Genomic DNA, 25,763 nt, shown 5'->3' with positions numbered 1-25,763 from the left:
CATCTCAGAATGCAGGAGGCACTAAGTAAGAATGGTGCGTGTTTTGTTGTTAGTTTTTTACTGTAAAGTCTCTCATACACCCAAGGCTTCATAGATAAATTACAAATATTAGGACAGGAAGGAAAAGATTCCTCAGTGTTTTACTCCATCTGTAGGTTGACTTTACTCTGTCATCAGAATCTGTCTCGAGTGACACAGAAGTGTATCCAGCTTGTTAATTTTATAATCATAATAAGTTACACAGGACTCAAACCCCTTGAAGATTTCCCTGAGATGAGCCTTCGCTGATAAGCACTTGATTAATGCCTGACAAAGCCTCTTGAATTCTTATTGACTTTAACTAGCCTTCCATAAGGTCCCAAATTTAGGAATTCAAATTTAAGAAATCACTCTAGATTTGCTACAAAGAAGTAATATTACTGAATACTTAAACTGGACTTTTCCAAAAGTTCCAAATATAAGTCCTATGAATCATATCTGAATTCATCTCAGTTTTATTTTAGTTTATCTACCAATATTAATTAATTTTCTGAACTTTACCGCATAGCTTTATTTGTGCATTTACATTAAGACATTAATGTGGGAGAAAGGAAATTGTAGGATATCTTTCTACCTAAATTCTATCTCCTTTTAATTTAAGCATGACAAGCCTAAACTTAATTTTTTTCATTACTTAAAGTTATATGAATATTGCATAAAAACTAAATCATGCAATTATGATTTATGTTCTGATAATACTTTCTAAATATAATTACAATCCTAGTGCAGGATTTTCAAGAAAAAGACATTTAATATCTCTTTATTAGGAAAAAAAATTGAAATAAGATGAATTTTTCATTTCTTACCTTTGGAAGTTTATCTCTTCTGAGAAAAAGTGGAACTGCATCCCGACCTGAATTTACTGGTGTAATTTCTTTTATATCAATTGTATCATCAGACAAGTAATAGTGCAGAACCAGTTCCCGCGGGTCATGAAACATGGATTCTGGGTCATCCCACACACAGAAAAAACGTAAAACATGTCCATCATGCTCCAGGAATTGTTTCAAAGTGTCAATGCGCTCATAAGGGCGCAAAGGATTCATACTATCAAGAATCTGCAGATGAAGGAGAAATCAAGAAAAACACCTTTCTAATGACTTGCTCTTAAAGAGAAGATACCAAACTGCATGGTACTATCTGATCTTAGAACATCCTTTTTGGATTTTCAAATAAAACCACACATTTACAATATATGAAATTATTTATGCCATTAGCAAAGAACTATTCACAGGGTTGTCGTGCCCTCAGAAAATAAATGAGAACAATTTTGGATTGGTTTTGACCCTTATTTTTCTTGCAGTAAGGTCCCTTAGATCAGGGAATTGTTAAATTATTTTTGGTATAGAGTATTTGTTGCTTTCAGTGTACTAGGCTAGATCTACCCCAACTGGATACATTCACCAACAGTCCCAAAAAGTCAGGAGAAAAATTCAGTGCCATCTGCCCTCAGATTAATCAAGAAAAACAGAAGCAAAAGGCACCGTCATTATCGCGTAAATAAAATAATACTCCCCCTAACATTCCCAGAGAAAAGACCCCGAACCCTGCAAAGATGAATCCACATAGCATCTAGCAGGTGAATGATGTGGATTTTTGGAGGAGGTATACAATTTGTATTATGTATACTCATAAAAGAGAGAAGTACATTCAAATAAAAGCTTGCATGTATAGAATAAAATAAAAGCTGCAGAGTACTGGGTTCTGTGTGGCAGAAGAATTTGCTTTACATATGCAAAAAGCTGTTGATGACATGGGGTAGAGATGCAAGATGACATACGAAGACCAAGTAAACGAGTCTGCAGGAAGCCAGAGATGTGCTTGAACCACAATTCCAATCGTATCTCCCTTAAACACTTGTTTGTTGTCATTCATTCAGCTCAAGCAAAATTGTAAACAGAACATGTAAGAGTTTAATTTTTTCTTTTGAGTTTAATACTGTTTGTATCCCCAGCAGCTGGCACTGACAAATTCAGCCAAAAAGGAGAGCAGCTCAAGTGCTCATTTAAGTTAGTTTAGCATCCTAATCAAACTAGTTCAGGAATATCCTTAAACCTCCCTGTTTTCAAGTGACTAGAGAGTGCCACTTCCACCCTATTTCATTTTTTTTAATTATGTTATGAGTGTTGACTCTTGGGAAGTTTTGTCCAAAAGAGATCACAGAGTCTGACATGCTTAAGGAAATAATATAATTGTATGCACAGAACCTGCAGCAATACAATTTTTATTTTCAGCAGATATCCTCTGAGAATAAAGATTGCCATTCCAGCTCAAAGATCATTTATTTGATGCATTTTCTTTATTATGTAGCATTTATTTTCACTGATCCGCCAACCAATGTTTACAGATGAAAGTCATTTATCTACAGTAGACATCAAGTAATACATAAAAATCCATGACAGTGCTATGCCTAGTCAATACTGCTGGTTAAAGTCTGAGGCTACATGAGAAAACACAGATCAACATTGATTATAACTAACCCAATTCATATATTTAACGCTGAAAATAACTCATCTTATGTAGATGGTAAATTTAACATTGTTCAGCTATACTATACACACAACTTAAGGACAATTTTAATTCTATTTTGTTTTTTGGTTTTTTTTGTGTGCGTTTTCTTTTGCTATGAGAGGTAAGAAGCTACATCAGTTTTATCAAATTGAGGTACAGACACACACAAGGCAAAGATAATTTTATTTTTACCTTTTTTTTTTTCCTATTTCAAAAGGTGTGTGAACACATCAGGTGAAAATCAGTTATATTTGAGTCTTCACTATGTTTGTACAATGAACCATATAATGGAATTTAAAAAGCAAGTATTTCCTTGTGATTCATTACGTTGAAATAGCTACCTCTACATTCTTTCTACTTGCCATTAGAGAAATATTTTATATTACTAATAGCAACGGCACTCTTATTAAAATCACGTATTCACCATTACTACCATTATAGCCTCATCTGACCTTTTGCCGCTCTTTGGTATATGGGTCATCTGGACGACTTGCTGGAGGATTCAATCTAACTCCCATCTTCCTCAGGAAATTTTTTGTGAACTGGTCACAATCGGTAATCTTATATCTTTGGGCATAAAAGATTACTTCTGTGTTGATATTGAAATGATCTATAGTATAGTACTCATCTTCGTTAGGAGGTGGAAGTGGAATCCGGTGACGTCGAACAATAGTTCCTGTACAACAATTACAATACATTCACAGAGTGAATACCCTTTGCTCTGATGATTGTTTCACACACTTGATAATTTCCTGTGCTGGTATGACCAAAGCAGATGAAGCCATATGGGACAAGCAAAATTATCCTTCATTCAGCAAAGGAAATACGAGGTAGGACGATCCTATCTTAATAACTACACTACATCGCATTGATCGCTTTCTAGAACCTCAAGTTCTATCACTCAAGTTAATACAGGAAGCTACCACCTTCTGAAACAAACATAAAGGCTACAGGAAAAAAAAACTATTTGTTGGAACAAATGTAACCGGTCAGTACTTTTTCCAACAAGAACAGCAAAACCTTTGCTTTCATTAAAAAAGAGATGTTTTTCACTTTTACTGAAAAGCAGTCTCCAGTACTCATTAGTATAATTATTTTTCTTAAAAAAAAAAAAAAAAAAAAAAAAGAACACAAAAGGTTGTGCAAAACAAATGTGGCAGGAGCATATCGGACAGACAAGATTTGTCTGTACACCCTGCAGGGTGAGAAGAGTCATACATAATTAAGGGTAGAGAAAAAACTTGCCCTACTAAGAGAAAAGGTCTGAACTATCAAGCTTGGAGACAGGGGCATTCAACCAAGCTTCCTTAAAAAGTGGAGAAAAAAAAAAGTAGAATAAAAAAGAGAGAGAGAGAGATTTTAACTTCATTAAAGTTAGCATACATTTAAGTTTTCTTCTTTAGAATATTTAAATGAAAGGAAGCACTGTTATTCTGTGCACATTGCATTTGTTTATATTCACCATATTAAAAGAGAAGGAAACTGCTATGTGTCTATGAGCTGAAAACTCACATCGATGAATTGGTTAATGCTTCAAAAGTACTCATTGCTGATAATGAAGGGACTGGAGCATCTTTCCTCTGAGGAAAGGCTGAGAGAGCTGGGACTGTTTACCCTGGAGCAGTGAAAGCTCAGGGGGAATCTCAGCAACACCTGTAAATACATGATGGGGGGGAATGAAGAAGACGGTGCCAAGCTCTCCTCAGTGGTGCTTGGAGACAGGACAAGAAGCAGTATGCACAAATTAAAAGATCTGACATTTCATCCAAGCACAAAGAAACACTTTTTTATTGTGAGGGTGGACAAATACTGCAATAGGCTTCCCGAAGAGGTTGTGGAGTCTCCATCCTTGGACATATTGAAAACCAACTGGACATGGCTCTGGACAACCTGCTCTAGCTGACCCTGCTTTGAGCAGGGAGGTTGGACCAGATAATCTTAAGAGGTCCCTTCCAACCTCAACCATTCTGTGATTCTGAGACACCACAAGTATTTCAATAATAACCTGTAAGCTACAGCCTCAGTAGCTCAAACAAATATGTAACATGCACATTAAAGGAAAGCTATGCAGCTGCACATATGACAAGCTATGATTTATTCTGCGCAAAGTTAAAATTCACGAAGAACTGCAGACTGTCAAAGCTGGGGCTACTGTTATTTTCACTATGAGAGAATGAAGAGGACAACAGTGAAAGCTTTGCCACATCAACACATTAGTACAGTTGTGTGAAAATAACCCACAGAGAATAAAGAGATGGTCCGGTCTTCAAACTCAGCATCTTTGCTGTGCTTACTAACTTAGATGTCCCTGTAACAACAGCTTTATAATGCAGATACCCACTAGCCAAAACCCGGCAGAAACCACCAGCCCATACTATTATAATAATCCCTTGTCACCATAGGTTCCTAACAACTTTAAAATTACAGTAATTATAAAAGGTGCAACTTTAAAACAACTGCAGTAAACACATAAAAATTCCAAAACTAAAAATAGTTCCCGTACTAACCTACTACAACAATAATAGTTTATTAGACACAATTATCTGAAAGGTCTATCTCATTAGCTCTCATTACAGGACTGGATCTCTTTCCAGTGCCCTTCAGCTGTGCATCTGGTAGTGTTTCCCACTGAGTCCCTTTTGATGATTCTCCAGCGTTGCTTTTTTTGTTTTGGGGGTAAGTGGGAGTGGAGGGGGGATGAAGAGAGGCAGAGGAGGAGGGAGAAATATATTGCTGTGTATTTTTGTTTGGTGTTTGAGTGGCCTCATTTCTGAGTTAGCCCATGGAAATTCTTTATTGTTCACTTTATTTCCTTAGGGACTAATCTGTATGAAGTATTATCAGAGGTGTTTGTTACATTCTAACTCCTATAATGAGTAGACTCCTACAATATAACTCTTATCATTAGTCTAACTCCCTTTTTTTTTCTTTGTGAGTGTTGGGAAAAGGAGGGGGCAACAAAGAAAATTTACTTTATATCCCTGTTAAAATACTTATTTAAGAGCTGTTCAATATCCTGATGTTTCACATGTACCAAATCCGACATTCTTGTTACTGACCTTTGACTATAAAATAAATGTGAGCTTCTATCTGCTTATACATACATTTAAGATGCATCTTCACGGAAATATTAGTTAGAAAACATGGCAGTTAGCACATTTTAACATGATGCAACACTGCATAACACTACCATTAACAAAACCATGTATTTTGAAAATATGTTACCTAATTTTGTCTAATCCTTGGGTTGCTCCCACAAAACTCAACAGATAATGTGGTGAATTGGAACAGCCCTCCACATTAATACAAATGCTGTTGAATCATCCTTTTAATGACAATATAATGGTTAACAACTTCCTGATAGGAGGTGCTTTCTGAGGGTATATCCACCTCAGAAGTGGTAAATAAGCCTTCAGCTAGCTTTTCATGTCACTTTTGAAAGTACAATACACGTGTCCATTTTGTTCTGAGGGGATAAGAATTTCTTTCCTAATGTAAAATGTCTTGTGCAGATAATATCAAGCCTAGCACTCCTTCATTTTTACTAGGTATCACTGTGCCTGATCTATACACGTGGATAAGGTATTTTATATTGTTGAACTTGAAATTTAATAAAATCTGATCGGCTCAGGTTAGGCCTCAGCATTTTTTAAGCTGTCCCTTCTTCTGGAAAATAATTACTTTTCTACTTATAGAACTGTGCTAGAAATCATCAGAGGAGGATCTGTGCACCTGCAACAATCCTGTTGCTGAGAAGGGATGGATATTCTTGATGTTTCATTTGTCTTCTGTCAGTTTCTTGAGCAGGCTATCCTACTGCACTACCAACCAGGATTTTAAATATTTGCATCTGGTAAGGGCAAAGCTTTTCTATGCTGTGTTCTTGTAAAGGGAGTTAGTATATTGCTTCTCTCTGACAATGGTGGTGCCATCAAGTTTCCACGTCACAATTTTTATCTTCTCTTTTCTCAGGGTTTCTGATTATTTGGCAACTACTGTAGCAGCTTAAGGAGACCTTAATAGTAATGAAGGACTTCTGACTGTGGGGTAGCTCGTGCAGCTGGGCACCAAATGGTTTGGCTTCTGCTGCCACACTGCTCTGCGGAAGAAATAAAGCGGTATCAAGAATTTCCTCAGCACAGTTTACTGACTCCCTCTGCACTACTTAGGAGTGCATCAGAGAGGAGAGGAATGGGTAACACCTGGATTTTGCGCACTCTCTGCTTGCACAGAAAGGAGAAGCAGCCACCACCATTCCTGCAACACAAAGAGTGCACCCCAAGAAACAAGGGGACTTCTTAATTCACTTATTCACCCGCCTCAGAACGTAGCAAGGTCAAGCTTTGGCCACCCTCAAATATGGCAAAATCACAATTATTTCAAGGTCTCAGGGGAGGTCTCAAACTCTTAGATAATCAGTTATATTGGAGACGCTGACTGCAACTTCGCTTTCCTGATTGTGCTTTCCTCTTCGGCCAGCCAGCCTTGGGAGCCTCGCCAGCAGGCAGCCCCACTCTCTTTTTCAGCTGGCTGACCTTGGGGAAACCAGCCAGCTGCTCCGCTGGGCTCCAGCTCTCAAGGCCTGCGTTGCACTGGAAGCTTCAGTTCACCCCATGGGACAAAAATGACCTTTTGATAAGACAGTATCAGCCAGCTACAGTTCTTTTAACTGGGAATTAGAGCTACAAACCTCTTGCACCGCCCTATCTAGCCTGGCTTTCTATGGGGAGAATTTCTTTTTATACTGGGAGAATAATTATCATTCTGGCTCTGGAAAAACATTGTGCAGTTTGTTATGTGGTCGAGTTTACTGTCCTTCCCTCACTCTGTACTCCCTTATCTTTACTTAGTTCTCATGCACTGTGACTGTCCTGGTATTTTTTGCTTTGATTCTGGTTTCTCAAGTTCACGTTGGCCTCTGCATTCCTTTGTGTTTTGCATTTTGAAATTTCTATAGTTTTCTTCTAATGCTTCTAATAATTTCCACAATATTTGTCAAACTATAGCAAGGCAGTTTTCAAAACTAAGTGTACTTTAAATTTTGGTTATTTAGTAGCAACCTTAACTGTCCAAAACTGTGTCCAAGTGCAGCAGCCAATTCATAAAGCATTTTTCTTTTTTAAAGTCACTGAAATATGTTTCCCACACATCATTTACTTTGTCACTCTGAGATTTTGATCCCTGGTAAAAGTACATTTTCTGGCCTTTTTTTTAAAAGCCATTTTTTTTCAGCTTTGTAAAATCCTAATTGAATTTAGAAATTCTAACTTCTTTGCCAGGCGTTTCTTCACCAAATGTTCCTGCAGTCTGTAAGCCTCCCCAAGTTTTCCCTGCAAAGCAACAAGTACTACCCACAGGGGAGATTACAGTAGGAAACTGCTATATTTCCCTAATCCAACCATGCCCACGGAGACCCATACAGACCATCAAGCTCTCACGTGTGGAATAAAGCACAAGAGCTGGTAAACCAATGGCCTCAAGGCATTAAGCAGCCAAGTGAAGACCTACCTTTGATCTATCCCACCATCTGCCTTTGATCTACCCCACCACTGCTGTATCTGCTCTTCAAGATGACTCCTGAGAACAGCTGTCTCTTTTACAGCTTTTCCACCTGGGTATACGTCCAAGTCAGGGTCCCCACCACCTTCTGCAGATTAATTCCAAAACTTCAGCACTTTTTCCATCACTGTTTTTTGCTTTTCCTCCTTTATGCAACCCCTTTCCTGCCATTGCAACTCTCCAACTGTCCACACAGACCGAGCCTGTCCTGCTCTTGAAATTCCCACACGTTTTTCATCATCCCCATCCCCACATCTGTGCTCTTTTGTTCAGCACAGTTTGCACTTTCTTCAGCAAGCCAAGTTCTGCTACAGTTGAACTCTCCTCTACAAAACTCGGGCATTTTAATTAACTGAAATGTTTGATTTCAGCAGAGGTGCAGAGAACAGCACTATGGTTAAGACCCTGAACTTCAGCTCAGTTCAGTTCCTCTTCCTGTTACAACCTTTTTTTTTTTTTTAATATGATCATGGGCAAGACTCATTCCTTTGTGATTCAGCCTAACAGCCTCACAATGCAGACAGCTGGGCTTCTGTTCCTTTCAGGCTTAAAATATTCCTAGTCAGGACAGGGAATTTGAATAATACAAGAGATAGAAGAGGCAATGGGACAATTTTTAATCAAAAACTGAGTTAAACTAGCAGTTAAGGGTTTAAGCATTTTCTATATGTATATATATACACATATAAAGCACTTTATACATTAAGCATTATGTATATATATGCACTTTAAGTCTGCTTTTATATATATATTCAAGAACAATTATTTATTACCCTTAAGATAACAATTTTGTGGCCGTTCTTCAGTTATGGAGCATAAAGTCACTACCCAAGTGCATAGGAGTAAAGAATTTGCTGACAGGCATCACATCTTTTTTTCTCCCCTACATCACATTTATCTCCAGCGTAAGAAGAATATTTATGTGGATGCTTATGACAAAGCATAGACCCAAGATCTTCTCATTGGCTGTGAAGCTTAAACACATGCCGAACAGTTTTGGGGCCTTTCAATCATCCGTATCTCTTCCTTCCTAAATACATTCATTATACTGAGCTTCCTTAACAGCCCAGCTACAAGCAACAAATAAATTAAGTGCTCTTTTAAGATCCCAGAATATTTCTTTTTAATCCATCCAATTCATGTTGTCCCCACACTCATTTATCCCACAAAAAGTGCTCATACAAAGCTGTAGAGGCCTTCAAAACATCCATGCATGGAACACAGAAAATTCCTATTTCTCTCTAATACAATCCAGTTCATTTTAGATCCAGTACCAAAGATGACTTCAACAGCCATTAACACAAGACACAACCAGGGAAATAGGGGGAAATTGTAGCCTTCCTGTCACCACAGGAACATGACTAGACTGCCAGGAACATCAAGCCGAAGAAGCAGCCTGCACAACCCATACTGCAATGACAATGAGTCATTCCCGTAGCCAGTTTCAGAGCAATCAGCTTTGAATTTGCTTTCCTGCTTTAATGAACCTGGCTTCCACCTTCCCTCTCAAAGACGTCACCTCTGCCTCTTAGGTTAACTGTGCTTCCTTTGCTGATGATCATTTGTTCTAAGCCACATAATCCAGAAACAGACACTCCCACGACACAAATCAAGGAAAACCTACATCTGAGGATGCCTCCAGCCTCACACAGATGGCTGCAGGGGGGGGTAAGTAAATTCCCAGGTGAAGAGATCCAATGTGCTTTTCTTTGGGTCATGAAAAAGCACTCGCCCAGGTAGGGGTAAGAGTAGGAGACAAGGTTCCTCTGAACTCACAGTCAGTTTCTACTGAACAGCCAGCAAGATTTCTGGCAAGAAGAACTAATCAACAGAGGAAAAGCCAGGTTTGAAGTACTAGTTTAAGATGATAAGATTCCCAGGCAATTTTATCCCAGATGTACCTGTGATGATGAGCATAACACTTGCAAATATTGTCCTACACTGTAGATACGTGTATTTATTGATCATACCTGATCACCTTGGAAAAGAATATGGCAGTTAAAAGGTTAATTTTTTTTTAATTGCTTTGCAACGATCCACCAGAATGTACAAAATATCTTTTGGGATTGGGAGGCGCAGTCATCCCAAGATACTCATCCCAAAGACATCCTGCTTATCTGGACTACATCCCTTGCAAAACTTTTTAGTTCTGGCAGTGACCCATAAACACCAAGAAGCAGCAGCTGTGCTCCTCTTCTGCAACAGGATGTTGACCGCCAGCTCACATTTTCTTAATGTAAACCAACTTCATTAATACTCCAGTAAATCAGCTTATTAAACCTTTCTCCAAAAGTCCTCAGGCTGGCTCAAGTGCAGTGATACGACTCTGAAGCAAGGCAGAGTCTTAACTTAGAGGTGTCAAGGAAAAATTACTGAGCCAAGGGCGTTTTAATCATAACCAACAGCCACAGGCACAAAAGGTGCTCTCTTTCAGTAAATGCAGAGAAACCTGCAGCATCTAATGACCAATTACAAAGATACAGCTAGAGAACTTATTATCAGTGCCAGGATGGGAGGATCCAGGCTCAGGAATGGAAATCTAGAACAAAAATCACTTTTGCAGAAGTGACACTACATCAACAAAAGACCAACTATCATTTGACTTCTAACTGCTGCATTAGAGAAAAAAATGTATGCGTGTGTAGGAGGGGATTCTGCCTTATAAAACCAACTTCTTCAAAATCTAAGGCAATAAAAAAGTTCACATTGTGATCCGTAACAAGAAAAGATAATTATAGCCATTCATGTTACTGCCCATTTTAAGTATAAGAACTCATGTTATACATCCTTAAAAGGGACCGAGACTGTGCTTAAGATATAAAGGGGAAAAAAAAGGGTGATATTAAAAATAAATACCTTGCATTATGCCACTATTTTTCACTTGGGGTTCAATCACTTGAATTGTATCATCTTCAAGGTAGAAGTATATTTTACAGTGTCTTATTCTATATAGTTCTTGATTTTTGTCAGGCACTTCTTCTTCTACATAGGCATCAAAAGACAATACCTATTAAAAACAATAAATACATATAAAGCAGCAAAATCTTCAATGCTTTTGCAAAATGCATCAATAAAATAAACTTGTGTAGATTATAAGCTAACTAAATGTATGGATTTCGGGAGGTAGATTTATTTTTCAGAAATGTAAGAATGGAAATCGACATAAAATCACATAAATTTAAAATTCTTTGCTTGGCATTTTTATTATCACAACATCTAAGCAGAGATAAAACTCTACAGTAAAGAAATAAATCAAATATAAAACTATCAGCAGGCTGCTTGGAAAATCTTCTGAACAAAGCACTTTCGATAGTACAATGAGCTACCTAGGTCATGAAGAAAATTTTAGACTTCTATTCAATGAATTGCTGGAAAATAAAGCACATCTGACAGTAATGGCTTTACCATTGAGGTAAGTGGAAAGAAGAGTTCTTTTTAAGCAGATCCTGCAAGCTGTCTAATAAATGGTATGGAAGACTACGAGAAAGAAATGATATTTTTTCAGGAGTCACTTAGAGCTGTGCAATACTGGCATTTCAAAATTTACCTGGTTCTGCAATTCAGCCTTCATGGTCTCTAGCAATGACAATAATGCAAGAAAAAAACCTCCATAGATGAGGTGCTCAGTGGTTTATTCGAGTGGCCTTAATATCTGCAGAGCCTAGATCAAACTGCACAAACCATTACACAAGTTTTGTACTTCTTGGTATCATTTATGGTCTTCAATCACCAAGACCAAGCTTAAGGGAAGGTGTAAGAAGTATATATTTGTGCATTATCTACCAAGATGCTTGCTGTGGTAAGGATACACGACACAGTATTAATAAAAACTAGGTTTCCACCAGCAGCACCCCCATCAGAACATTTGGGTCAAGTCAGTGCTAATTCATACTTCACTTTTGTAATGATTAATAAATTCAACAACCTTTATTCTTGATTCATTAGACAAAATGAAGCATTTGAAAAAAAGACAACTTAGCTGCTCCCTGTTTCAATGAGCATCTGGCAGACCTGGGCTTGAAAACACTAGAAACCTAGTGAGCCATCCAAGATCCCTACATGACACAGAAAAGATCAGTCTGTATTTCTTTAGCACATGTTTTTGAGAATCTCAAAGTACTTCCATAAATACTAATGGTAGACATTTCAGAATGCCCGAATAGAGAAACACAACCTCTTTTTCTAGGGAGACAGAGCTCGTGACTTGCTCAAGAGCACACAAGAACAGCAGCCACCCTGTGTTCCAGCCAGACCTCTCAATGGGGCACTCTCCCTGTCCACCATTAGGGAAATAAAATATAAATTAAAATCAAATTACATAATCCTTAATTTTTACATCTGATTGATTGTGATCATACAAAAGAACCTAGACGCTACCGATTATTGTTTGTATAAGTAGTAAAACATGCATGTTTCTGAACAACCTACAGACAAAATGGTTTAAAATAAAATTCATTCTGGCCACAAGTAATTTTTAACTGTGGATTTCACCATTTCATGTATCAAAGATGAAAATTTTGGATAAAACAATGTATGTCAAATCAAAAAACTGACATACAACGAAGGCAACGCAAACAACTCCATCATCCTTTAACGTCTCTTCTTCCTTCTGCTTGTCTAAACATAAGTGTATAATGCCATCGGTGGTGACCAAGCTGTCTTACCTGGCGCCCAGCTGATACCCCAGAAGGACCAGGAGGCCTGTGTAAATCTCTTGAATACTCCAGGGGACTTAGAAGTTATGAAATATGTCTGGTGGAACCACTGTATCCTAGTCTGAGCAACCTGGGGCTCAACTAACAGTGAAGCTGAATTTCACCCCTTGCCCAGCTGCTGCTAAGCCATGCAACCACAGGACACACGTACCCTCTTCTCCCCATTCTGACAGTCCCACTACAAATGTTTGACAAACATTGTTCAACTATTTGATTATTAATTCTTTTTAGTTCTGCTACTGGTCTTTCCTGTCTCATGACACTAGCCAAGTGAAAGGGTCTGTTTGCACACCTCTCCCAACACAGTCAGGTCCTAAATACACAATATTTATTCCTTTCACTGACCATATACTTGTATCGTGGTTTACTTCATTGGATGAGTCTGTACAAACTATTTTGCATTTAAACTTTATTCTCTTTATACCCTTCATTATGAACATGCTAGTGTACAACTGAAATACATTCAGCAGCCAACTGCGATTTTGTAGATCGAAACAGATAATTCAGGAAGGGTAAAGGGGTGAAGGAAGGAGCATAAAAGATGACAACTTATTTTTCTTTTTAAAGCAAAGTTAATTTTAGAAAGAGTCAAAGTTCAACACTTCCTAACTCGTGTGTCATCTGTAGTATATTGCTGTGTACAAAGTGCCCACTTTTTAAAAAACCTGAAGTTGGGCATGAAAATAAAAAGTAACAAATATTGAATAAACTCTGTGGCATATTGTAAAGTTGGCAAAAGGTTTCCCTAGCACCTGTGGTAGTCAAATTATAAACATCTTTTCAAACCCAGGAGGCCTTGTGTGTGTACTTAATCACAGAAGAAATTAAATTTACACCTGCTTCCTATTAGGCATATGAAGTTGCAAAAACTATTTCATAACCCACTTAATAAGAAGCATTACGCCTGTCCTTCCTCCAACAAACTGGCATTGCTGAAAGCTCGAAACCAAAGAAAAGTGGGTAAGAAAGCAGACTATATTTAAAAAGATAAACATCTGTTCAAACTATGTTTCATGGGGCCCACTTTGCTGAGTCACAAACTGCAGCACTGGCAGGCATAGCTGCATTCAAGGCTCTTACCAGGGGAGGCTAAATTAGTTGGGTAGTACCCTTTAACTGTCTGCAATTAATACAAAGGCATGAGCCCTCCAGGAGCCAATTCCAAACCTGTGAACTCCTGCCCTGTATCGATTGCCCTGTGGATGAAGGAATACAGTGACTAGACGAGGAGAGCAGGAAGGCCAGCTAGCTCATCTCACCGGCCAAGTTCAGTGCCTGATGTTCAGAGGCAGGTCCCCTCCTTCATGTCATAAACTTGGGTCTAAATCCTGCAAACCCTTACTGCGTATGTCCCCAGGAAGCCAGTGCGCACCTCCCCATTGAAAGAAGGGTGCAAATAAAGCATGTGCAGGACTGGCTGAGGCCTTAACACTTTGGCACATTATACAAATTTATATTTCAGCACATTGGTGAAAAATTGGTGAGCACTACTAGGCCCTTCAGAGACAATGCTAACCAAAATCATGTGCATCTGTATCAAGTCTTACATTCTCTTGTAGTAGTTCTGGTCTGCCAAGGAGGCAAATGCATAACTGTACTGAAATTACCTGCGTAACTTTCATTTTAAAACAAAAATTATGATTAGTCATTCTTCACAATATTTAAATACCTTAATCATTTTGTCATACAACATTTCTGCAACCTGCTGAATGATTTCTTTTTCTGTATCTTTTTCCTTCTCTGATTGTAGGCTTTTTGCTTTAGAAATAAACCATCACCAAGTAGCATTTAATGTAAATTTAAAAATGGAAAGTAATGACAGCATGCTATGAAATTCATATCATCCTAGATCACAGTTATTTGATAACTCTCTAACTTCAAAGGTGTCACTACACACTTACAAAATAAAAACACATATATATTAATTTTAAATTTCTGTGCCTATAACAGACACAATCTACCTACATCCCTACATGTGAACAGTTCACACAAAAGTCAACAGGACTTTGAGCAAGCAAACATGACTGGATAAGTGAGTTCTGAGCCTACAGCACTGCACTGTGGTTAGTGGTTCCCGTGTGCCCATGCAAATTTCCTCCTGGATTGGGGCCCACCTTACACTCTTGTAGCTACACATTTCCTTGTTTGGCCATTTGAAAAGCAAAGAAAAGAACTGGCAAAGGAGCATATTCGTTCTTAACAAGGTTGCCAGTTAATTACTTGCTGTCACCATTTACACACGCACAAAAAAAATAAAAAATAACCACCCCCTTACTTTTACTATCTCCTGTAGGAGATGTGCACCAATACAGAAATGTTTTGTGTTTGTTGCTATTAGGCATGATGCATGTCTACATTAATTGCTCAATATACCATTATTACAGAAAAATAGTAATTACCACTCTTTATCTAGGAGCTTTTTTGGACACACAAAGTAATCTTCTCAAGTAACCTTCTCAAGATTGACTGAATTTCACTTTTCTAAATGCAGATACAGATTTGTACGTACATACCTGCTTGTCAAATGCTACCCAAGCAGGAGCATCACTTCCCATCCCTGCAGGAAACACGCTGTGTTTAGGTTTCAGCTTCTGTCCCGGTAACGGTTCTCCTCCTATTCCAGGTTTATCTTCTCCGACCAGCATAGCAACATTATTGCAGAAACCCCAGTGCTGTGACTTGTGGAACCTTTCCTTCCCTAACTGTCAAAAGTTTGGAAGAAAAGAGAGAAAACAACATATGGGGGTTTGTTTTTAAATCCGTAAGAGTTAAAGAGTTATCTAGCTACACAAAGGGGGATTAATCACGTAAAAGTTTCTCTACAATTACTTTCAATAGAGTCTAAAAACCTGTACCAACTGGAATGCTGCAAGCGAAGTGATACATTTCAGTGGTCAATTTGCTGGCTCATCTTATAGATCAAACCAGAAAGATTCCAGTAATGCATCCAAGCTGAGAAACAGGATGATATTGGCTGTTTTACCCTACCTGTTCCCAGTAATAAGGACTGAGGCACGTCGTGGAAGGAAGCAAGTCACCCACAAGATCTTCTGCAAAAGGCAGAGGGGAAAAGCCTCTTCTACAGACCTCCGGAAGAAAAACTGAAAGGTTCAGGAGTACCCCGAGAGCAGCCTGCTCTCATTACCTACATCAAATATCTTACTTACATTCGCAAAGCAGAGGGCAAAATAAATGCTAGTGAATACTAGAACTGATGCCACGGGCGAGCATGGAGCAGGCCCTGGGGAGGTGCAAAGGCTGGACAGCAGGATTTTCAGAGCAGCACCACAGCAGGTGTGTTGGTAACGCTGCAGAGGGACACAACTGCCTCTCCTGCTGTATTTGGAAGACTGAGCAATGATAATTAAAGCACACACATTTAAACTGGTACTCCCAAAAAAGGCATAGACAACACCAAGTTGAATCAAAACTTCAACGATGCTATTCACTTAGAAAATACTAAGTGAATCAAAAATTGGCCAAGAGAAACAACAAAGGGTTAAATCACCATTTTTCATTCTGGCAACATTGAAGTCCTCCAAGATAACATGTCACACACTCAGTACAGCAATGCTGTGGGAAAGGTGCAAGCAGTGAAGCAGCAAAATCTGAAAGGGACCAAAGTATTTATTTTATTCTGCCGATATGAAAAAGAGTGAGGAAATCGAAAGGCAGCTACCCAACCTCATGGCTCATAACGCTCGCTGCTCGTATATACAAACTGCTGCACACTGCAGGTTAAAACCTCAGCTGTTTGCCCACCCTGCAGAGCTCTAAATCCAGTGGCACGGGCAGGAGAGCTGCCCTTTGCACTAACAGCTCAACCCCTACCTTAGTTTAATTTCTGCTTAAAATGCAAGGAGAATGGCATGCAAAAGACCACATAACATTATTTTTAAAACTGCTTATTTTTAATGGCATAATAATCAATGGTCATACCTTGCTTAGGTTGACGAAGGCTGGGCTAGCCAGCACCCTTCAAAACAAGAACTCCTGAACCACATCATTTTTATAACTCACGAATAAGGGTAACCAAATAAAAGAGAAAATCGATGCAAGGAAATACTTGTTTGTGTAACAAACAGTCAGCTCGTGGGCTCCCCCGCCACGCAGCATCCCTCAAGCCAAGAATTTAACAAGATTAAAAGAGGAGCTGCGTATTTGCAGGAATAACGCCCAAAAACAAAATATGTAACGTCAGCACATTTTTTGAGCTGTGATATAAAATTTCATGCTTCCATGCACAGCGTAAGCACTGACCTTTAGGCATTAGGAGGTGATCGTCCCACCCATCCCTGAAGACCCCAACACAGGTGCCCACTTGCCCAGACAGGCACCGGCTGGGTCTGGCACCGGCTCTGCAAAACATTTGCAATTGGGATGGGTTTCTCCTTCTCTTCTGGACACTCCTACACTGCTCTCATTGTGTTCCTATTTTTTTTTTATTTTATTAATTTTGATCCTCAGTAATTTGATAAAGAGCTGGGGAAAAGTCAGAATGGGAGGGAGCTTTCTGCATGTATTAGGCCAAATGTGGAATAGCTAGAGTCAGGCTGGGTTTTAAAAGGGAAATCTGTAGGCAGAAACATCTGGTTTACACTGAAGGCTCTGTACAGCAGATCCACGTTTTGGCACAGCAAGTATTTAATTATATTCCCCCTACTACCTAAGCATGAGTTAGGGAGAAAGGCACAGTTATCAAAGTACAGTGAGCGAGGGTGACAGAGCTTTCCGCAGGATAACTTCATGTCCTCAAAGCATCTTCTAGAGGCATTTTCTGTTCATCCATTACTGAGTTTTGGTGAGTTACAGTGTGGTAAAGCGTTTGTCAAAGAAATCCAGATTTGCTCCTGCTGGAAATTTTCCAGAACTTAGCGATGAAATCACAACACAGTTCACAATTTCATGTGAAAAATAAGTGGCCCAACAGCTGCAATCCTATTAAGAACCTTTTGTGGAGTTCTTCTAACTTTTTAGGGTTTGACAGAAAGATCATTTTCGACCATTAATCCCAGAACTACTTATAAAAATCCCTTCTCTGGGAACATCACCTAAATCTATATGCAAAACAATCTCTTCCAAAAATCTGAACGAGTTATTTCTTTTATGCAAAAACATAATTATAATTGAAGATCACAAAAGAGAAAAATGACATTTTGGAAATTTCAGCTAATGAGCTCAGACCTCACCCGGCCTTAATCAGTGACAGACCATCACATTACATCCACAGCAATACTAAACGACTTCTAAAAGAAATCTGTGACAGTGCAGGGAAAGAGCTTTACTGCATCTGCTGTGCGAACGCAGGCTGTAGACCTGTTGAACAAAGCTGGCCATCTTCTGCGCGGTGAGCCTGAAATAAATATTGGGGATACACCAAACAGTGACGAATGCAAAGGTCAGGATTCTCTGACTGCAGCTTTTGGCTTTGCGAGCTCAGCCACTGCAGTCCCCGGGGAGCACTGCCTCGTGCTCTCTGCATCTTGCTCCAGTACAGAGTCACAGCGATCTCATCAGGGAGCTGCACGTCTCAGCTGAACCAAACACAACTGGAAACTTCTCACCACAGCCACTGTCTCGGGGGCCACGGCTTGTTAACCAAGTCCCACAGGGAGTTAGGGCTGAAACCACTGCCGGCGCTCTGCTGTTCTTCCCCATACCCATTTTTCACGACCACCCTGAGAACAACAGCTGCACCGTGGAGGTCCAGCTCAAATCCTGTGTCGGGATGAACCGTGACACTTCTGAACTACCCAGGACTGCTGTCAATGTCCTGGTTGCTTCAGCTGCACTATGGAAATGTGTGCAAACGCTGCAAACTGTGCTGGTGAAATTCATGCGGCCTCCTTCCCTGTGGAAAGCACAGGTCGCCAGCAGACAGAGCCGAGACAGGTAGCAGAAGTTCCCACAATATTTACGAGTAGCATCTCTCACAAAGCTAGCACTCAGTTCCTAGAGGAAAGCCATATTCAGTCACTGATTTTCCAGTCGTGTTTCACCCCCAGCTGGCTGCAGAGGTTTCAGTATGCTTAGAGGTAAGCAGTATCATTAGAGGGGGACTGCCTTAAGACACTGTCCCCAGCAGCTGTGGTGCCCCTCTAACACACCTCAGGACAAGATGCACCAACATCAGCAGCCTGGAGCAGAACAAGGAGCTTGCTCTTACTGCCGGAGCTGGTACAGCCCGGAGACGACAGGTAGATATAAAGGACAGAGGCGAAAACACAACCCTGATGGGAAGCTGCAGGAAGGTTTGGGACGGGGGCTGTGAAGAGACAGAGATTGGAAAGCTATCTGTCAAGAAAAACTAATGCCCCGTTTTGGCACCGATGATTACAGAGCAGCAGCAGAAAGTAGTTAAGGCAGGAAACCCAGAGACAGCAACAGTAGCACAGCTGAGGGTGATTCCAAGCTGCTGCAATAAACGAGAGGAGGAATTTGTGCTGCGCCACTAGAGTTTGCAGCAGAAACTGATACTCTCAAGTACAGACTTTCCCCCCCAAGATCTATAAACTCATTGTCTGAGTCTCCAAGAAATACCACGCAGAACTGTCGGAAAGAATCCTCTCTCCGAGGGGGATCTCCAACCTCAGGCACAAAAACACGCCGGGCAGTGAGAACCCGGCTAACCCGACCCCTAGGAATATATAGCCCTCTCCGTTAGCTGCTGATGCAAGGCACGAAGAGCAGCCTGACACCAGAAGGGACAGCTGCCTTTCACAACCGGAGGCACATCGTTAACACTAACAAAAGCAGCAGCAGCACTATTGCATCGTGGTGCCGTTCCTACCACAGCCCAGGCTCTGAACGCACTGGCTCCTTTTCTTATCACATATCAAGATGTGTGATTTTCCCTCCTGACAAACGGGCGACATATATGTGACTTCTACGGACAAAGCTGGAAATCTCGCCATCGCATCACTTCAGTATCAGTTTGGCTCTGCAGGTGGAAGGGAAGGTACAGTCCCTAGATCTGCCTTCGGCTCTTAAATGCTCATCGCAGCTTATCCGGGGGCTTCTGTTCAACGAACAGGAATTTAAAGAGGTGAAGGTGGTTAACTGATGGGTGGCCATGCCTGTATCCAACTATGGTGGTTTTGATTCCAAAGAGATCTGAAAAAATGGGCACAGTTCCTTTTCCTCTTTTTGTGGACTGTAAGTATTTTATGCTTCTGATGCCTTCTGCTAGCAATCGCTCTTCTCCCCCCCCATCAAACCAACCATCAAACATGGCATTGCTGTGCTAGGCCTGTCACTTTCATCCCTGCTCTTCGTTTAGCACAGAGGAAACATCATGTTACGTTACCGTAGGAACCACTCCAGCTATTTTGAAAGTGTCTGTCACCTTGCTGTACTACCCTCGACTCCAATTAGCTGATGCCCGAGCAGTTAGACTTTGTCACACTTAAACAGAACCGCAGCAGCAGCGGTCTTGGGGAAGCGGCTGAATTGGAAAGAGGCACCACTCACATTTACAGGGAAAAACAAAAAGTGGAAACCAGAAGGGGGTTGCTGCCCTTCACAGCACCAGCACCAGGGGCAGCTGCGAGCTGCCTGGCCTCATAGCTCGTTGCCTTCAGCAGCAAGGGCAAGATGCGCTCAGCTTGAGGTGAAGCTTTTCCATTTGTAGGCTGGAGAGGAAGCAAACACTCTTGGTAGAGCTGTCAATATGTAATAATAAACATAACGGAGCGTAATGCAAGGGCCACTGACTCTTAGATAGGAGGCTCTAAGCGCTGTGAAAGGATGTCTTATTCCCACTTGCCAAGGGCAATCAATCCAGGGAGTTTGGCTCCGTGTTCCTAACCACCTCAAAGCCCTGATTTGCTGCAGTCAGCTCAGCCTCCTTGTTAGACACATACAAGCCAGATGAAATGGATAAGCACACCTTTGCCATTGCCTTCCATGGCCTCTGTATGCAGCAGGTAGCATTAGGGGTCGAGAAGAGAGGATTGCAGCAGTAGCTTGAGCAGTGCTTAGAGCAGGAGCAGGATTAATACCCGTAACTATAACTGAAGGACTGACAGGAACAGCAGTCCCCCATCCCCTGCTCGTCCTTCTTTAGGAAACGCTTTGCTACTGTTGTTTCTGTGAGATAAGATACACTGATGGCAATGCTCAGAGCCCTAGCATGAAAATACTTGCTTTCTTTTCCATGTACAATAGTCAAACCTTTTTTTTTCCCCTTTAAAATATTCCTCTTAGCCTCTCATTTGTACGAAAATTAAATTACACCTAATTACACACTGTATGTACTTCAGCAGGGGGTGTTCAATGCTGTCTATATGTAGCTCTTCTCCAGCTTGTGTAAACTTGTGCACCCAAGCACTGTGCCTTATCTCTGAGACAGGAGACATCATGTCTCTATCACAAAGCCTCTTCACTGCTGCTGTGGGGCTCTGCAGACAGCTCCATCATACTCCAAAAAACAATAATCTCCCTCAATTAAGTTAAATGAAATCTGGAGAACAATAAAGTCCTGCATAACCCTGAGCTGAGTTACTCTATTTCCACCTCGCAGACAGGAATGGTGCACACCTATTTCAATGCTGCTGATGTGCTCGTTCGGCAGCTACGTGGAGTGTTATATACACAACCAACTCCTTACAGGACAAATTTGAATTTAGCAAGACAGACTGAGCATTCAGCACCACACTTTTCTTTTTGCCCTTCTAAAACATCAGCACCCAGCCTGCTGTTCACAGGGAAGAAGTTGCCTGAAACATCTTCAGTGCCGTATGCCGGGCTCCTCCTGCAAGAGGTCCTGCGTTGGCATGAGCCCACACAATGCCGACACACCAAACAAGGCTGGGGAGTCCAGGTATTTCTGCACAATTTCACCCTCCCTGTACGACCACCTGGGCAGCTACACTTGCCTGCACCAGTCCTTGTTCTTTGGAGAGAGCTCCCAGAGGCTTTCCACCGGACTGCACTTCACGCAGGCTGACTTACTGCTCGGAGCGGGCTCCCAGGAGACAGCAGGGAGAAGCCTCACCTTGCAGGGGTATGCTTGTGGTATCACTGGCATCGGTGCAGGCAGCCTGATAAATGATGTGGAAGCCCTGCCCGAACTACGTTATCACCTGAGGTTATCACCTCACGGGCTGGACCAGACTCGGGAGCAGTCAGGCTGCAGAAACCAGGGCTCTGGACAACCACGGCTTGTCCCCAGCGTGAATACAATATTCCCCTCCAGACGCTTTAGGGTTATTAACGAAGTCCCCACAGTTTTACCTGCCTCCTCAGGGTTTCCCAAACCCTTCCTTACCTCCCGCACCATGTCACGACACGGTATCTTGTTCGTATGCAGAAAATTATCACTGCTGAACGAGCTTGAAGAGGCTTGGCTTTTGTTAGCTACGGTAGCTGACGATAAAAATGCTTTTTTTGTATATTCTCCCTCTTCCCCGAGTACTTTACAGCCCTCGCCCTGCCTCTCCCCCCTGTAAAACCGTCGCGGTTCAACCGGAGCGCACTCGCCCCTCCCCATTTCGCCCTGCGAGAGACCCAACCCGCCCTGGGGCGGCTGCCAGGTCCCTCCTCCCGGCCTGCTGGCGAGGCATCCCCGCTTTTAATTTAATAGTTACAGCGGGGCCCCCTCACTCACGGTGCGGCCGAGAGACAGCCCCGGCGGCAGCGGCTGCGGCGGCGGCGCCATGGCCCGGCCCGCCCGGCCCCTCCGCGGCGGGCGCCGTTGCCTGGAGACCGGCCGGGGGCGTCACGTGGGGCCGAGCGGCGCCGGGAAGGGCCGAGCGGCTCCGGAAAGAGCCGAGCGGCGCTGACAGGGGTTCCGGAAAGAGCCGAGCGGCGCTGCCAAGGGCCGAGCGGTGCCGGAAAGAGCCGAGCGATGACGGAAAGAGCCGAGTGCAGCAGGGCCTCAGGGGAGTGTGGGGGGGGGCAAGTTCTTCCACATCATGTCTGAATTGGGGGCCCTGGTGGGCTTGGGGGAAGCGTGTTTGGGGAGGTTTTACATCTTTTTGTGTTTTTTTTTTTCATGCTAACCCAGCGGGAGCGTGAAACTAGTGACCTAGTGTTGGGTTACACACCTCGCTGCCGCGAGGTAAACGTTTAAAAGGTATTTTAATTGGAAAATAAAAGGAGCCCTCGTTTCACTCGCACTCATTTCATGTAGTGGGTGGCGGTAACGCCACGATTTAAATTTCAAACAGCAAATGCAGTGAGAGTTTCTCATGGAGAGCTTACTAGGAAGGGTTGTTCCTTTCATTAATGCAGCTAACATTTTCCTGGTTAACAAGGCAGGATGCCTCCCAGGTCGTCTCCGGAGCCCAGCATCCTACGTGGTGCTCCTCCATTTTGTACAGAGCTCTTCACGAGCGTATTTTTTTTTAATTGGAGCTGTTTCTAATAAAATAAATAAATGGATAAAGTAGTTAGCCGAAACCCAAATATTTAAATTCTGTCAAATTCTGTCGCGGCTCTTGTACTGTCTCAGAGGAGCTGTACTTCAGCTGCTTAACGTCCTTATTCTCGTGGATGGAGTGGATCTCCCCTGCCATATTTCATACTCCGTGATGCATCAGACCATGAAATTCCCACAGCACATTGTTTCTCCTCCCTGAAACAGGCTCGTGGAGCAGCATGGGCGATGTTTTCGGTCTAAATGAAACCAGGAGGCATTCCCCGCACAGCTCCCGTAGAACGCTCTTGTGGCATTTGCTGTCAGTTTTATTTTGTCAAAACGTTCTGGTTTCAAAAACTCTTAATTTCAACAAAAATCCTTCATTTTTAATTGTTTCCAGAAGTTTGAAATGGGGAAGGGAAGGAGGGAAAGAAAGCTGTGCAAATTCTGGAAGTTTATTGCCAGGCATGCAAGACTTTGCTGTACTTCAGCTCTTCAGCATCGCCTGTTGTTCCCTCTATATTGGTGTATCTGACAAACATTGCACAGGAGACAGCAGTGTACTCGTAAAACGTACCTTTAGGTTTTCACAGCTTTCATTAGCGAGGATCTTCAGAAAGTGGATCCAAAGCATTTCTACATGCCAATATGCCTTTCCACAATTACTGAGCCAGCGTAGCTGCTGGTGCTTTGTACCGACTGCCCGTGAGCCCCATGCAACTGGTGGCACAACTTCTTATTTGGAATAGCAGCCGTTGTGAAAGCACAATAGAGAAGAATTAGGGTCTCTTTTCACTGCGTTTTTCCTCTGGTATCTCCTCTTCGTTTTTTGTGGCTCATTGCAGAACGGGGCAGTGGGTATGTTTTAGTACTCTCTCAGTGGCAATAATAAACTGGTGCTTCAAGGTTTCAGGCAGCACAGGCAGAGGCTACATGTGAAAAACGTGCGAGGGAAACAGCAACAGCACTTACTTAGGAAGGTTAGTGAAGTGGATGGAGACTACAATCCATTTCCAACAGAAAATCCGATGAATCCTCCCTGACCTTTGGGTCAAATCTTCCTGCTTAGGATTATTACCTTCTGCCTCATCCCATAAAGAAGCCACAGGGAGCTGTGGAGAAGGAAAGGAAGCATCTGCCCAGTACACCAGAAGCATGGTTACAATATGATGTGTTCTGCCAGTCTTAAATCACTTTTTTTTTCTTTCAAATGTGGAAATATAAAAAGAGTATGTTCTACTTAGAATGGAGTTCCTTCTTTCTACATTACCTTCTCTTTGGGGTTTCTCTCACGTGTTTATCTTTTTTTGTTCCTTGCTGTATTCACTCAAGAATACAGATCAAGAGAAAACAAATTAATTTTAATGCCTTTTCTGGGAAAAATAAAAGTACTACAGGAAAACCATTTTTGATAAAAGCTTTTTATTAAATGAAGATTGCTAATGACAACAAAGGCAAGCAGTAGGCAGTAGTAAATTAACTATATTCTGACAGTACTCTAAGGATGATCGTGGTGAATGTACATAAGACTGCATTAGTTGTACAGTTCAAAGGAGGAAGAAAACGAGGGAAGCTAAAGCTGGGGAAAGCACAGAAAATATTTTGGAGTTAAAAAGACATAGATACTAATCTCTTTTTATTGGGATTGAGTTTTACTAGCAAACTTGAAATCAGTAAGGGTATTCAAACTGTAATCTCAGCAAACTTTCCAGAAACGGCCTTGTTTTTTTTATATTGCTTTGAATCTGACCAAATGGCGTTGGCTCCAGGGTCCATTTGTCTGAGTGGAGGACCACGTCCAGCCTATGCACTTCATCCCTCTCTCTGTCTCTCTTTTGCAAAATCTTTGGAGAACTGAAATTTCTCTTCCAGTCATGTATTGAGCACTTTGTTTTCCAGCTGGGATCACATCATAGTTCAGAACCTGACTCCTGGTTTGTTCTGTCTTCAGATCAGAACAAAAAGCCATCTGTGCTCACAAGAGGAAGCAGATAGACATCATTCGGCGGTGTGAGGGGGAAGCCTTGCCTTAGTTGAAGTTGTGTCAGTTCAAAATTCACCAGGAAAGTGTGACTGAAATTGGCATAACTTAATGCCACTTCACTGTAAAGACAAGTCTGTGCTTCAGTCATACATATTTCTTCATCCTGTTTCTGGGAGTGGTTTTACAGGCCATGTTAGGATTGGGTTGTCCAAAATTAGATTGTTCCCAGATTGCCTAGTTTAAAGTGAATTATGGCACTATGTGGATCATCATGCAAGCACGCTAAGACCTGTACATAACTAAAACTCTAACACGCACAGAAATTCACCATGGAGAATTATTGCCTGTTAGTACCTACTTCTTTAGGTCTGTCTAAGAAAAATATAAAACGCTGTTACAGTCACCACAGAAATCACATAGAGGATACAAACAGAGGAATTAAGCACACATGCTCACAGAGAACTGCAGCCTTACCTGTAGCTGGTTAACTTTGGGGAAAAAAAGGGCAAATTCTGAAGTGGCTGTGCATTGTAGTGCAATATGGGTCAACTGATACCATCCTTCCTTCAACAGCACTATCACAATCAGTGACAGA

General features: G+C 41.5%; 1 protein-coding gene across 11 annotated transcripts in view; it reads right to left on the bottom strand.

The window, feature by feature from the left end:
* Positions 1-22,583, bottom strand: part of EFHC2 (EF-hand domain containing 2) — a 58,199-nt gene extending 35,616 nt beyond the window's left edge. For 2 of the 11 annotated variants that reach the window (XM_080589126.1, XM_080589118.1), the window contains exons 1-5: positions 22,432-22,540; positions 15,338-15,522; positions 10,966-11,116; positions 3,003-3,226; positions 846-1,097 (exon numbers count right to left, since the gene is read on the bottom strand). In XM_080589126.1, the coding sequence (XP_080445252.1) occupies positions 846-1,097; positions 3,003-3,226; positions 10,966-11,116; positions 15,338-15,469 (759 nt within the window). In that variant the 5' untranslated portion in view covers positions 15,470-15,522; positions 22,432-22,540. Of the gene's footprint in view, positions 1-845; positions 1,098-3,002; positions 3,227-10,965; positions 11,117-15,337; positions 15,527-15,812; positions 16,666-17,084; positions 17,183-21,696; positions 22,036-22,058; positions 22,401-22,431 lie in introns of those variants that run through there. The other 9 variants (XM_080589122.1, XM_080589121.1, XM_080589120.1 and 6 more) reach the window with 9 other exon arrangements.
* Between the last annotated feature and the right edge of the window lie 3,180 nt (positions 22,584-25,763).

This window comes from Anser brachyrhynchus (genome assembly GCF_964034855.1).
Source record: "Anser brachyrhynchus genome assembly, chromosome: 1".
Taxonomy (NCBI): Eukaryota; Metazoa; Chordata; class Aves; order Anseriformes; family Anatidae; genus Anser; species Anser brachyrhynchus.
Note: the sequence above shows the minus strand (reverse complement) of the source record. Positions and strands in the feature narration are given on the sequence as shown.